We start from the raw sequence: 16,290 nt of genomic DNA, 5'->3' as shown, positions 1-16,290 counted from the left end.
TTTTTACTTTGAATAAAATATTACTTCTAATCTGCTGCAGAATCACTCATGAAAAACTGATAAAGTGAAAAGAACATCAAAATAATGCATACAAGAGGAGCACATAAACCTTGAGGGCTTAAGATCTTCTTTTCTATCCTAAAACATTGTTTACCAACTTGACGCTTGTTGGAATAACTCATCCAAATCACTTTTAAACCTTCGTAGACTTCCTAAGTCCTTTGCGTTGGGTTCTTGCTGAAGAGATCTGTCAGTTTTTAGCCTTTTAAAGCCCACAGGCTCTAAACACACAGACATTTCATGCAATAAGGGCTTATGCTATAATGGGAGGTTCCCCGAAGTCTATAAATTCACCACACAGCAGGCATTTGCAGAGGTTACATTGGAGTTTCGCAGAATATAGTACATTTAATTTATTTATGCATTTATCATTCATCTATCCATTTACTTTGTGGTTGTACACTTGTTTCTCCTTGACCCTGTGTCTTCTCTATCTCTTTTATCTCTCAATTTCCCCTTTTCTTCTCCCTGTGAAGCACTTTGTAAGTTTGCTTGCTTTATACCAATAATATGCACGACTAAAGATGTAGAAAGTGGATGTTCCTGAAAAAAGAATGAATTTAATAAATAAGCAGTACGTAAATAAAAAACAGGCCAGAACCTTGCAGAAATTTCTTGCATTACAGACCTTTTCTCACAAGTCATGGACAATCCACATCACCAGAATTTTATGAAGCAATGCGGCAAGGTTTTTTTTAGATGGTCATCGTTCCTTCTCAGCTATCCATCTCATGGAACAGATATGCCTGTATGTCCACAAATTCATAAATCCACATGGACTCCAAGACACGTACATGAGAGAATCTTCCATTCAAATAGCACAAACCTCCTACTTTTTACATGTTGTGACCATGTTGTGAGCTGTATTTATAATAGTCAGTCAAGGTCTCAGTTTTGCATTGAGCTTTCTGATTTCACTATACTTGAAAATTGTTTTGTCTGCTGAGGAGCTGTGCTGCTGAAAGGTCAACTGGTTCTGAAGACAGTGACCTTCGAGACAAAGTCTGTAGATGTGGATTAAACGGTTGAACTCTTTAATAGCATGTATGTGCATCTGATGTCTCAAGCCTGGTGTGATTTTCAGTCTCTGGGTTGTGGTACCTTTCCCAGTATGCTCACCCCCCCACTCTTCCCTCTCTGCCTGTCACTCACTCTCTCATCCCTCTCTTTACCCTCCCCCCTCTCCATCTGTCTCTCTTTCTCACTGAGTGTAAATCTGTCCTTCTATCATCAGGTTCTCTTCATGGAAACCCATGCGTCCAGAGTTATCACTACCACTGCGGTGATTTACTCACACACACAGTCATACATGTGACTCACACGTCTGCATGACCTTGTGTCAGTGCTGATTGTGCTTCGGTGTAAGAGTGAGATAGTGTGTGGGTGTGTATCGGTGGTCATGATTAGATGTGTGTGTGTGTGTGTGTGTGTGTGTGTAAACCTGAGGTACAAGTGTAATAGATTGTAAAATTTTCCCGTGCTTTGGGGAATTGAAGGTTTTAAACCAGGTGATGATGTGGAAAGAGTATTTAAAGAATGGGGTTCGGTGTAAGGGGACTTAATTGGACTTAAGTGATTCTTCTTTTTAGCAGAACAATGTGTTATCCCTTTCTCGCGCACATTGCTTGCTTCCCTGGGTCACTAGTCCTGTGTGGAAAGGCTAAGCTATAAATATGCATTGCTTCATTCACATTCCTCTCATTGCTCCAATCAACTGCTCTTATATTGGTCAGTTTAGTTTTCGTTTGGTGGTAAATAAGGTAAACAAAAATGTGGGTTAACTGTGTATACAGGGTGAATGACTGTTTTGAGAAATGCCACTTGTACTCAACGAAGGCACTGAAGTGTGCTTATGTTTCTTTAAATTGACGAGACCTATACCACAATTCGACAATAGCGTCTCTTAGCAAAATCACCCAGCAGCAAAAGATGGAGCAAAATCTGAATTTTCAAAATATCTCTCAGAGAAAGAGGCAAAATGCAGCAGAGCCACGATCTGCATAAGTGAGGTAAAGGGACCCTCTGGGGCATATAAAAATGACAAAGAAAGAAAAAAGAGACATCATCACAATGACAGAAGCACATTCTGCTTTTAAACTTGCAATTGTGATTTAAAAGAGCAGAGGGAAACTTTGTTCACAGTGCAGCTTTTTGGCATAATGCCCGATTGCTTTTGCCCTCCACTTACTCTTTATTTTTCCACTTGGAAAACTAGTGTTGAGGTGCCTATAAACAAGGCACTGTTCCAGAAAAAAAGGAAAGGAAAATCAATTGTAATGCTCTGTGAGCTACTCAATGGCCAAAAGGAGCAGGCTGTAGCTGTGAAAGTGTGTAATGTATGAGTGTCGCCCAGGGAACAAGGGAGGGATAGATGGCCAGTTAATGTTTCTGGTGTAAATAAAGTTTTAAGTGTATTACACTGAAATTGTTGTTGAGAGCTTTGACAACATCATAGATTCATTATGTAAGTAAGGCACTTTTTCTTTTAAATTTCAGAATAAAATTAGATAGCGAAGAACTGATACCTGTAAATATATCTGAGGCTTATCAGACAAAATATGTTACAGATCAATCATCCAGTTTTAAGACAGCAAGCAGCATCATTGACATGCAAAATAAACAACAAACAAAGGTTGATATACACAGAGGGATATGAACAAGGCAGAGAGAGAGAGAGAGACAGAGAGAGAGACAGAGAGAGTATAGGGAGAAGTTTTGCTTGTCTTCCTGCATTACCTAAAAAAAACAGACAGACAAAGAAAGAAAGACACACAGACACTTGTCAAGCTCTGTTGCTGTACACAGATCTGACAGAAGCAGCTTAGGGACGCAGCCTTGTCCATCATCCTACTTGTTGACAGACATGCACACACACACACAGGCACACACACACCAAAGTCCTGACAGCCACAACATGGGACAACAGTGTCGCTATGTTTTATTACATATGTGACTCTCTGTTTGTGTGTGTGTGTTGAGGTTATGTGTGTTCATCGTCCCAAGCAAAAAGCAAAATCAATCTACCTTTTCCCGCAAACATAATCTCTGAATTTTAAGGGGTAAACTGACAACCACTAAAAGCAGCAGACTCACTTGGGACTGAAAGCCCCATTTCATTTTAAATTCACTCCTTTTTCCTTTGATGGAACCTTTTTGACTTCAGGGTTTTAGACCCGTGGCAATACATTGTGATGAGTTTACAGGGATCTAAGATTGTTTACAGAATGTGTGAAATAACGGCTATTTTCAGACTTAAGGCGAGAACAAGGAAAAAAGTCACTTCCCTTTTTTAGGCATATGCAATGAGTCATAACACCAAAACAGTATCTGTTTTTGCAACAAGTCCTCATACGACTACTGGATTGGTAATTTTCATTGTGTTCTTAAAAAGACTCTTCTAGGCAACTAAATCTACTTGATAAACTAGTTCAGAAAGATTGTAGTTGTAATGGCTAATGTACCTGCAAGCAGTTGCCTATTTACTCATCCAGCAGGCACAGATCAACATTAGCATTTATTTGGAATTGTGTTTCTGCAAATCCAATATTAGCTCCCCTTCTCTGTTTTGGTCTCCACCAACCCCTGAGGGAAATATCTGGCTCTTTAGTGCTAAATGTTCCACTGTGTTCACCAGCTAGTCACTAACTTTGTCTGTCTGCTCTTTGGTGCTGAGCAGGTAGCGTACAATGGATTCATCAGTGCTGTTTTGCTGAAAACAGCCGACCTGCTGTGGCTAGAAACGAGGTTGATGAGAGCAGTGAGAGTTAAAACAGTAAAGTTGCAGACTGTAAAACCAAAACAATGAGCTGAAAGACACTAAAATGCTCCTTAGAGGTGAGGAAAACTGCAGTGTCAAGTGATAATTCTCTTGAGGTTCATCACAACGACCAACTCCTTTCACTTTAAGCATAGTTTTTTTATGTGACCCCTGGCACCACCAAGTCGCTTGTCAGGAAAATGCAGGGTTTATTAAGCGTTTGATGGAACTGCAAATGCTGTTCCTCTGGTGAGGGCAGTCTCAGAGTTGCAGTGAAGCTGCAAGAAAAAAAAGTGACCACAAAAGGAAACATCACAATGTCATGGTGTCCTCCGCTGTGATCTGAACTTTCCTGAAATGATCCAATTAAAATACCCCTACAAATGCACAGGAAATAGGTATTTTCTGCCTATTGTGACATAGATAATTGTTGCAGTGTTTCGTTGTCACTCTTCAGATAATGTGTCTGTTGTAATCATTGGCAGTCAGTCTCAAAATGTTCAGCTTTGGGCTAATGTGGGCTGCAGTTTTACGCCTGTCACAGCTTGGGTTCTGGTTTGGTTGTCCTGAAGGAATGCATCACTAAATGTATTTTGTATGAATTTTAAGATTTTATTTCAAAGTGCTCAAGAAAGTGCATGAGTGGATATTACATTAACAAGAATGAGGTTTGTGCTCTCATGTTTTGATGGAGGAGTGCTGGAAAAGTTTTATTTATGTTTTGTCTTTGCCACAACCTTATCATCTGAAAATCTCTGGGATGAATGTTTCTCAGCCGGTGTTCAGGCATACATGTCCGTTCCCTCATACTCCATTCCTGTCATTCACATTATATCCCCTTTTTTTTCTTCTCCTAACTAATTGGTTTGCATTACACACTTTTGTTGCCACAGTCTGGGTGCAGTAAATTTCCTTTGAAGTGGATTATCTTAAATTCTAGGTTGTTTGAGGAGGTGGACAGAGTGGATGGGAGGGAGAGAGAGAGAGAGAGAGGAGACAGAAAAAGAGGGATGAGAGGAAGCACAACAATGGTGGAGAGTTTGGGGGGATTTTATGTAATATTTTAGCTGTTGAATTATAAAAGAGGAGTTTTTAGGGGACTGTCCATTATTTTATGTTGTCTTGCTGAACACACACACACGCACACACAGTATTTTACTTGGGAACATGAGCACACACGAGACTCAAACAACATGTACACTGCCTTACTTACAAAACTACTCTTTGCAACTTCACACTTCCTTTTCCCTTATTTTCCCAACCGTAGCTCAAAAACAACACACAGATATTGTCAAACAGGGAATACTTTTTCCTCCATATATATATATATATATATATATATATATAAGGAGGAAACAAGAGAAATTAGTTCAGAGTGAAACAGAAAAAAGTAGGTTTTCAAGTTTTCACAAGAGAGTCGTTCCCTTGCGCCAAACACCAAAAAGTATCTTCTTTAGATTATCATACAGCACATGCACACACACTCACAGGTGTATAAATACATACACACCCACAAACATATGTACAGAGAGCATGGCAAGGGACCGCCATGACATATTTGCAGGCATTTTTTGGCAAGACATGAAGCAAGACGAACACAAGACAGTAATAATGAGAAAGGAGACAAAGAGGATTGGCAGTTTTTTTTTCCCCCTTCTGTGTAGAAGAAAAAGTTTATTAGAGAGTACGTCTGTGTTGGTATTTGTTGTTTGCCAGAGACTATTGTATGCGTGTTAATAAGAAAAGCAGTAAACAAGCTTGCATGCGTGTGTGCGTGCCCATAAAGTGTGTTAATAAACTGAGGGAGGGTCTTGTCAAGGTGATAAATAGAACAAAACACACCGGGACGGATTAGAGAGAGAGAGAGGGAGAAGGAGAGAAAGAAAATAAAGAGATTAACTATAGGATGCCTTGAGATTGAAGGATGGAGGAGGGGCAGAGGGAGGGATGGAGTAAGGTATATAGGGAAGGAAGAAAGGGTGGAAGGAATGGAAGGAAGTCACAGAGGGATGGATGAAAGCCAGAAGAAAAGTTTTAGGAGGAGGTGAGGAAAAGAGATGAAAGAGGAGACCTGGTAAGGAAAATAAAGGAGAGAGAGTGCTGAGGGAATGATGAGGATGGAGGAATGGAAACAAGGAGGACATCTGGAAGGGAAGGAGGTGAAGGAAAGGGAAGATGGGAAGGAATAGAAGGGGTATGAAATCTAATAGAAAAAGGAAGCAAATATGGAAGTAGGGAGAGTTGGAGCCAAGGGAAATGGAGGAGGAAATCATCCAGATTAAAGGAAAAACTGGGTGAAAAAGAAGAAGGCTTAGGATAAGAAGGGAAAAACAAAGAAGACAGGGCAGGAAGAAGAAAGGAAAACTGGAGAAGGGAGAGGATAAGGGATAGCAAAAAGTGAGGAACAGGTAGGAGATTTAATGTTTATTTGGGAAAGAAAGACAGAGTGAAGGTGAGAAGAATAAATATTTGATAAGGAAAACGACAAAACAGAGGGTGACAGAGATGCAAATGAAAGAAGAAAGAGTGGTTAATTAACAGAAGCAAAATCTCAAATCATATCACTAAGAAATGGGCCGTTCATTGTTGCCTTTCTCATTATCAAAATCACATTTTGTGTATTAGATATAATCTCCAGCTCAGCATACATCTGATTCATCCTCCATGCACCACTTACTCTGTTAAAATTGTTAACTTTCGTAAAAGCCTCTCCTGTCACTCCTTTGTCTTCTCACAGCAAAACATACCGTGGGAGGCGGCGCCATGCTGCGTGAATCAATTCTAAGACATTTTAGACAAAGAGAGTATGGCACGTATCAGGGATTAAAGAAAATCAGCGAGAAAATCGGGGCAGTGAAATTCCAAGCGAAGCAAATTCAATTTTAAGCAAATTCCCCCTAACTGTCACTGTGACAACTCAGCTTGTTTATGATGTGATGGTGTGAACTTTAGATTAATCTCTCTTCTCTCTCTCTCTCTCTCTCTCTCTCTCTCTCTCCCTCTCCCTCTCCCTCTCCCTCTCTCTTCTTGTCTTTCTTCATCCCTCCCTGCAGGGTGTGGTTCCAGTCAGGCATCAACTTCCTGGCTGTGAAACCCAGCAATCTTGTCGCGTGGGAGATCAAACAGGAAATGGCACCGGGAAGCAGTTCGTTGGCGGTGATGTGTCAGAGAAAGGCCTACTCCACAGCAGAGAGGTAGGACTGAATCTCACATATCTACTCCTTTTTTTCAGCAGCTTCCTTTGTCAGCAGCTGGGTAGCTTGTTCTTTTGCACAGAGTATTTGGGGGTGCATAAAATGTCTGAAGAGGTCTGTGATTATTCTGCATCAAGGCCATAAAATTGTTAATACCCTACATTTTGGCAAAATCTTTTTCAATCAAAAGCTATTTTCACAGTTTCGGCACCAAAGAACCAATGAAATATTTATGATTTGTGTGTCATCCGCAGATTCGGTTTTGCAGGGCGTAAGCTTGGATGGTTCCTCTGCTGCAGATTGATGCTGGTTTTAATTTTAATGTGAGCTTTCTCTGAGCTGTCCTAAAAGCGACTGAACGCTGTAGACAATGTAGTTGCATTGACAGTGTTCAGTTGTCAGTTGACTGATTGACTCTTGATTTAACCTTTGAACTCACAGATGTGTGTGTGTGTTTACGTACGTATCGGACGGTTACAAACGTTCATTTTATCCCGTACACACACCACAAGTATGTAGTACACACACATACGGTCGGCTGACAAGCGGCAGTGGAAAGCACTGACCCACGCGTCATGCAAAATTTGCCATTTTGTTGTTTGTTATGTGTGTGTGTGAGAGTCAGTTTGGTTTGTTGCTAATGTGATGGGTTATCAGTACTTGACCCCACTGCGTGGTCAGGATGGATTTGTTGTTGCAGAGCAATGATACAAAAAATAACAAAGACAGATTGAATGTAATCAGTGTGGGTGAGACGCCAAAACCCCAAGGTGGTGAGAAAAAAAAAAAATCTAATCAAGATAGCAACAGGAGACTTAAGTTTAACTGGGTAGAAGAGAAAATGGGATTCAGTAACTGAGTGCAAAAGGTAGTGGTACAAAAACAACACAATGCATGAGGAAAACAAATAAAATGAATTAAAATAGCCCTGACGCAGGAAACACCACTGGTTTGACTCACATTCTGTAGCAGGTCAAAGCACAAGATTTATCCATGATATGAAAATATATGACAGACAGTTAGAAAAAGAAGCACAGTAGGGCTGAATAGTCATTGTTAAATCACTGTCACACCTTCAAGAGGAAAAAAACGAAAAAAAAAAACAAGATTTTGTCTTCTTGTGTACTTTTGAAACGTTGACTGGTGTATTTCAGTGCTTGTTTTTTTAAACAATACTCTGAGTGAAGTGTTCAAATAATAAAAAAAAAAAAAAACATGCTACATTCAAGTGTCGAAAAAATGAACTAATGGTGTAACAGAATCAGTTGGTTCAGCAGCCACCATGGAGGGTTATTTTATGTGTCATTGTATCACATGTTCTGCAGTAATACTCATGCATTCATTCTTGAATATGTAGAGAGTACATTTTTTTAGCCTCTATGTAACCAGGAAAGTATCAGTGAGAGCTCTTTTTCTGAAACGCCCTGTTCACACACACACAAGGTAAAATCCACAGGCTATATTAAAACAAAGAATTCAGTAAAACTATGAATTCTCTGAAGAAGTGACCCAAATGTACTACTGAAGGACAGATGCAGTCTGAAGGCAAAACAAAAATTCTATCTTTGCTGGTTCTCACTCATATGAATGCAGTATGTGTTATGTGGTGACTCACATGCAGTCCAGTCAACACACACTGATACAAGATCTAGCATGTTGGCTGGTATGTTGCCAAATATACAAAACAATATACATCTGTATCCGTATCAGAATCAGCTGGAAACTAGTCGTGGCTGACTGGATTGGTATTTGACCAGTAAACATGGATGTGATCTGTTCATCCCCCTTATTTTCTTTGTCTCTGTCTTTATTTAACTTGTTTTCTCTCTCTCTCATCTGTCTATGCATACATCTCTTTCTCCAGCCTCGTGGTGGAGTGACTGAAGTCCCTCGTCACCCCACCCCCCCTCCTTCCCTCTCTACTCTCTCTCTCTCTCTCTGCCGGTTGAGAACAGTGCTGATGAATGACTTCCCATTGCATGAAACTATTATTGCAGGACCCCAGCTCAATTAGCACCACTTAGCTAGCCGTTAGCCACGTCTAGCCTTGACTGATGGACTGCATCAGCAGCAACCGGTAACCCAAATGCGGCGTAGAGGGAAATAAAAGTGATGACACAACAGCTTTAAGCTTTCTAATTAAGAGCATAAGACAGTTAAAAGTTTTCCTGAGATGTTCTTAAAACTTTGAACATAGTGTCTTTGTAGAGTGTGTACAGGATGTATCATAATTTGTTTTTGGAAGTCAAAGTGGCATAGGGAGCCATACCTATAATCCACTATCTGCTGCAGTTGTTGGGACTTTGGTTTGGGAAAGGCTAAAACAAGACTCCCTCTGAGTATCAACTAAGAGCAACTGCAGAGCACCACTGTTATAACAGCCTCATGCACAACACCTCATGCACATTGAAAAGAGGGCCTGCCTTGCATAGTTATGGTTGTTAAGCTACGATTGGACAATTACTCTTTGGGGAAAGGGATGGGAACTGGTCGGTACTGGTGAAGTTTTGATACTGTGGTAACATTCTTTGGATATTTCTTGAATGGACTGCTCATAGATTCATACTCCTGTGGTGCACTTCAGCATGGCCGGTGCTGAAGGAATTTTGGGATGTGCCAGCCACTGCAGAAGTTATTTCCCTGGCCCGTTGTCATCCATCAGGATGGTGTTGTTTGAGGTGTTGAGATGGAGGTGATTCTAAACAGCTGCTTATTTCCCTGAGCTTTGGCTCGCATCCATGTGGTATAATTTTCTTCTTTTTTTTTCCTTGCCCTGAATGAAAAACTCATCAAAGTGACGTCAGGGTAAACACAGAAAGTGATGCTTTAGAAACCAGATTATGGTATGGCTCTCACAAAGACATACAATCACACATGCAAACACGCACTCTTTCACATTCACGGACACACTCCTGCCATCTTCAGAGGGATACTATATACAAAGAGGTGCTGAAAAGCTTCGATAATGATAGGGAAGCAGAAATATATACAAGTGTATTGATGTACACACATGCATAAATGCACATGCCTGTACAAACATGGGCAGAACACAAACACACACACACACACACACGACAAGCAGGGCTGATTCAATGCACTACCTCAGTGTTGCTTCCATAATGAAACAGCAATGAAGACTGTAAGTGGGAGTGAAGCTGACATTTTTTTACAACAGAGAAGACACACACACACACCCACACACACACACACACACGGACAGTATATACAGACTGATGCCAGCATTCAACAGGTAAGATCACAGGCTTTTATCAGCATGTGTGTGGGCGGGATGGCTGATTAAAAGAGCTGATCTGTATTAATCTCTAATGAGATATTACTGGTTGAGACATGAAACGGTGAGTGTGCTTTTTTTTTTTTTTTATGAATGAGAGGGCGGGAATGATTACTACCCCTGACAATTAATCTTGTGAATCTATTCATGTTACCTATTGTTATTCTGTGATATAATATGATCTGACATGATACGGTGTTCACTGTATGCGTATAATAGGGGATGCATGGTGAAGTATTATACAGTAATTAGAACCAGAGCGTGTAGGCTTTTGCTGTGTGTGTAGGTGTGTTTTTGTGTGTGGTTGTGCATGTGTTTATTGTTGTGTGTGTCTGTGAGGTGGTGGGTGTGCTGTTTTACATATATAGTATTTTTGCATTTATGTATGTAGGTTGACAGTTATATGAGACCAAAAAAAGAAAGAAATTGTTGATCATGGTAACTGCAATTACTGTTCCACCATCATGTGTCCCAGAAGACCTCAATTATTTTTTTGGATTAAAGCACAATAGTTTGGATCAAAGCTCTCCTACAGCTCTCATTTGTTTCTTTAATGATTTTGATTATACAGTAATTATTCATTATTTGTGTATTTCTCACTATTCTGACCATTCTGATATCATTTAGCTGTAATTACACAGCACCATCATACTGTGTTATTGACACTTTGCTTAGTTCCGCATCCCTGCCCTTCTGCCGTTGTATACCAGTGCTCTGAAAAATAAAATATAATGAGAAGTTTGGATGTGCGTGTGTGTGTCTCCTCTCCTTCAGAAACTGCCATTGAGGCGCCCTCCAGAAAGATTTGTCTTTTGTTGGAATTCATTTCAATGATCAGTTATTATTCATTTATTGGTCCCTGTTCACGCTATTTTTAATATCATGTTATTATACGATAACCCTACTATGTGTATTATTTCTAGCAAATTTATTGGATATTTCTTTCATTTACACTGTATGTAGTAGGCTCGCCCTTGTCGAGTTTTCACTGGTGTTCCTTAGTGTTAGTCATTTTCTCAGCCTCTCGGGAGTTTTGTCTCTCTTGTAAAATTAGTTTTTCTTTTCTTCCTACTCTGTTTACCGTCTTTATTATATTACATTGCATGTTGAATAAATTAAACCCCACAAGAAGTGGAACAAGCGCAAGATGACCTTAGTTTTGGCTGGTGGGTTATGTGCCATGGTTTATGAGCGTGGCTGATTCTGCCAGAATGGGAACAGTGCTCTATTTCATGATCATGATTAAATCTATAGATTAACACCGCTAATGGGCCTCGTTCAATACCAGAACTGGGGTAATGTACTGTCCACACTCCATACAGGCACATGCTATTTATCTGCTTGTGTGCATACATGTGTGTGTGTGCGTGTGCTAAATAGCATTGAAGTATTTTATCATCCTGAGCTCTTTGCATGCAGTGGCAGCCACTGGAAAAAAAAGTTCCATTAAATGATTTTACAGTATTTCCTGCAGTAGCTGAACCACCTTCGAAGGTGAATTTAATTAATTCGTATGAAGAAAGTACTTCAGCAAGTGATTGCCGGACTGTTCTGTGCATCTTGTACCATTAAAAGAAGGTGAAATGGGATATTTTTAGACTTCTTCTTGGGGATGGAACAAATCATAGTAGAAATTATCCAGAAAGGAAGTGAAATTGTAGTATTTAAGAGAAGATAATTCTGAATGGTTGAACGGTGAACATTGGTTATTGAAGCAAGAAACACAAGGCTTTAACCCCTAAAAGGATGTGTGATCATTTGCACTTTTATCTTTGTTTAGCATTGCCACAGCCAAGAGCTCCATCTTTTAAGGTTAGAAACGTTTCCAGCATTTATCAAATTAGCCATTCAATGAATAATAATAATAATAAACACACCTCCAATTTGTTTGAAATAGTTGAGATGTAAAGAACCCGATATCTTTAGCAGGAATCCATTTACAGACGTTTGTTTTTATAATCTTTCATAAAGTTAAAAGTATTAAGGACAGCTTTGATAAAATGTCTCTTCTCACCTTGTCAGTGTTTAAAGGATGGCGAACACAAAGCAGCCTTAAAGACTTGGAAGACTCAGAATACACAACTTCTTCCTTAAATAGTTTGAGCTTAATAGGACATCTTCAAAACACAAATATCCTCAGATATAAAACAGACACTGAACTAATACTTTTTTAGTTGCTAGTTTGTTGTGTTGCATCTTATTCAAAATGTGATATGTTTTTTTGTTTTTTAAGTGACAGTTGTTGTTGACACTTTGCTGATGCATTTATTATCATCATTAGTGCTGCATACGTTTCTATCTTGAGCACTGCTCAGTAAAATATAATCCTTACAGTGAAGAAACGTCTGCTGTCTTTTAACCGAATAGTTATTAGATTCTGGTTTGTTGGTGAAATGAGAGCAAAACAAAAAGCTCCACATGGCTGCTTTATTTCTACAAACTGGCAAGTCAATAAACAAGCAAGTCTAAACTTACATCACTGTCCTGTTGATAATAACTTTTTTACACATTCTGGGTGCTGCTTGTAATTCTATTTGAAATCTAAAATCAGGGCAGAGCATCGTTTCTCTACTTTCTACAGTATTATTGACATAAAACCAATAATGTATCTCTCCACACACACGCAAACACACATGCAGAACATTAACATATTCAAACAAACGTGAGTTGCTACACACTTATGCAAACACACCCCCTGAAAGCACATACACACATATACACACATGTTGCTGTAGTGTGCTTCATTGCATGCCTGAAACTATAGGTTTAATGAGTTATTCATCAACCAACGTTGTGCATTTCATAAATGTTATATAAACATGTCATGAGTTATTCAAACACAAGCAGTGATGTATGTGTGTGTGTTCATGTGTGTTTGTATGTGGAGGATGGTACCTCTGTCTTTACATCTTCACTTCATATTGTTTGGAATGAACACATGCACAGACATGTTCACACAATCAAATGTTTGTACCTCAAATGAGGTACAAGCACACACACACACACACATTAGATGCTCGAAGCCTGTACCCCTCTGAAGGATGCTTATACTTAAAAAGAAAAAAACACCCACAAATCCAGCTCCACACAGATACTCACACTGGTTTGAGGATGATGTTTTTTTTATGTTTGAACTGGTTTAAATCCACACAAGAAGACGGAAAGATGCAGGGCGCGGGGTTAAGTGTTGTATGGTTTTAGTCGTTTGAAAAGACAAACTAACTTAACAGAGAGCTTTTGTCTGAGTGCTGGCAGTCTCCCTGGGATACACACAAACACGCATACACATAGCATAGACATGGGGCCAAGATGTCTGCAGTCTCTGTTGGCACACATGAGGATTAAAAACACAGCAATGGGGAGGAAGGATAGAAAGAGAGAGGGTTCTCTGCCAACAAGAGGGAGAGAGAGGGGAGAGAGAGAGAGAGAGAGAGAGAGAGAGAGAGAGGGGAAGAAATGGAGAGTTAAAGGGAGTGAGTTGGGACGGAGAAATAAAACAAGAGAAATGAGAGAGAAAGAGGCCCCGAGAGCACGACAGTGTTGCTGTTGTTGTTTGTCCCTGGAGAGAGAAAAATGGAGAATTCCCTTCAGATTATTACACTCATATCCCATTTTCATTCATTGCAATGTGTGTGTGTCTGTGTGTGTGTGTGTGTGTGTGTGTGACAGAGATAGATCAGCATGCATAATCAATTTGTGTGTGTTCTTCTGTCTGACGCATGTTTCTCTGCCCCATCACTCAAACCAGGGCAAAAGTACTTGCCCTACTTTATCCTAATACCACAGACGCACACATATCATTGAATGTGTCTCCTCATGAGTGCCTTTCACTGACTACATTATCTCCTCACCTTTCCCTGAACCTCATAACATGACATTTCCTGCTAGGCATTAACCCATGGCATGACCTCGTTAATCGTTATTGTGACTCTAGCCATGCAGATAGTTTTGGATTCATTTTCCAGGTTTTCAGATATCTGAAATTTCTGCCTCCACTGCAATACAATGGTGGTGAATGGAAATTTGTTTGTGGGGTGCAAAGCATTCATAAGCATTTAGCATTCAAAAACAATGCCTTGGTTACTCTGGATAATCCACAGGCCTCACTCTGAACAGTTTTTAAAGGGACTATTTATTCAAAGATGTAAGGGCAGAAATCACAAATCGCTGTGCTGATTTGAATCATTTCGTTCGTTTCAAAGACTCATAGTCACTGAGTAGGTGGTCACTTTTTCATAAGCTATGTGGACACATCACCGTTCAAAGACACTGCAGTATGTGCATCAGTACCACAAGCTTGAAAACCTGGGAAAATAAAACCAAAACTATCTGACACCAGTGGGGGTAAGTGAGGGAATATGTGTATTAAACCTTTAAGTAACTAACTGTGATTACAAACTTTCTAATCCTAAACTGATCAATCAAACCTGCAAGTTAACCACAGTCCTAACCCTAAATCCTTCACAACACAAGTGAAGTTTCATCTCAATCATCAGGTGGTAAAATGGCCGCACAAGAGTTTGGTTGACTTTTCAATCTAATTGTTGGTTTAGATTCAACATTCTCCAGACCAGTTCCTTATCCTCAACTGAATGTCAGCCTTAAATCATCTCATCTCCAAGCTCCAACTTCACGATATCTTAGCTGTATCTTAGCTTTAAAAGATATTTAAGCAGTGAAAACTGTTTTGGTTTGTATCTCTGTAACAGCAGTCCCGTAAAATTGCCAAACATTGCGTTTCGTGTTTCTGCTTTTCCACATTTGAACTTCCGGTATAGCAGGGCTTTATGTACTGTATTTACACACCTCAACCTCTGAGTATAGATTTGTCCATGAAAAAAATGAAAAAACTCACAAGGATAATAGCGCAAGCACACACACACACAGTCTGTGGGGTTCCTTTAACAGAAGAGCAGAGGAAATGACCACCCACTGGTAATAGCCCATGTTTATCGTTCTTTTCTGCCTTTTTCTTTCCTCCCTTTTCTCTCTTCCCTTGATTACACAGTACAGAATTGAGGCCACAAGTGTCTCTAAGGGTACATACACAAACAATATGTGTTTTGGTTGCTTTATAGTGTATTGAAGCATCAGTCATAGTTTTCTCCCCCCTCTATTTTCTATTTTTACTTCATCTTGACATTTTTGCAGATTGACTGTTCTGTTTTCTTTGGTCTTATTTTACGTTTCAATTCCACTCAAACATGTTTGACTTGCAAAAGGTCGACAACACCATAACATCTTTGGGCTCTTCATCCTCACATGTCCTCACATCTTGACCCTGAAGAATTCTTTGGTACCAAACAAACATTTCATTCTCCCCCAAGTGTGCTTTTTTTGCTGTTTTGTTGTAGTTTGAGTTTGTGGGTAAGGGCTATAAAGCTGATAAACATCGTCTGGGCTTTGACAAGAGGTGAAGGAAGGAGGAATTGATAGAGGACAATATGGGTGAGCATGGACTGAAAGAGGACGGAGAAGAGGGGGGGGGGAGAAAGTATGGCAGGAGGGGATAGATTAGGGAAGAAAGACTTGAAAGTTGGAGGTGGACAACACAAAGGGGTGGAAAACATTAATGAAAGAGAAGTAGAAATGGAAAGAAAAGAATAAGAAGAGGTATAAGGGGGCAGAGAAGGGAGTGTACAGTACTAGAGAAAGCTAATTTCTAAATATTTGCAACTTCAGGTTTAAACAAATCAACATACCCATGATGGTCCAAACCACAATGGAAACTTTGAGGCAGTTTTGTTTACGCTGACACTGCAGGCAAACCAGCTACCTGTAAGTGAATAAACCTTGAAATAAACCTGTCATCCTGCAAGATAACACTTTTGGGAGCACGGGTCATCTGAATGAATTTGGTTTAAGTCATGCAGCTTCAGCTGGGATCCATCAGCTTGTCTCCAAGGTGTGCCATAATTGACCTCCTTTGGAGTGCATACTGTCATCCAATTAAATAAGTTGACCCATGTGACAGTCCCCCAAAAACA

General features: G+C 39.8%; 1 protein-coding gene across 1 annotated transcript in view; it reads left to right on the top strand.

The window, feature by feature from the left end:
* Positions 1–16,290, top strand: part of LOC139283993 (transmembrane protein 132C) — a 227,698-nt gene that overhangs the window by 113,703 nt on the left and 97,705 nt on the right. The window contains exon 4 of the mRNA XM_070904128.1: positions 6,871–7,011. Within this exon, the coding sequence (XP_070760229.1) occupies positions 6,871–7,011 (141 nt within the window). The remainder of the gene's footprint in view (positions 1–6,870; positions 7,012–16,290) is intronic.

This window comes from Enoplosus armatus, chromosome 4 (genome assembly GCF_043641665.1).
Source record: "Enoplosus armatus isolate fEnoArm2 chromosome 4, fEnoArm2.hap1, whole genome shotgun sequence".
Classification (NCBI taxonomy): domain Eukaryota; kingdom Metazoa; phylum Chordata; class Actinopteri; order Centrarchiformes; family Enoplosidae; genus Enoplosus; species Enoplosus armatus.
Note: the sequence above shows the minus strand (reverse complement) of the source record. Positions and strands in the feature narration are given on the sequence as shown.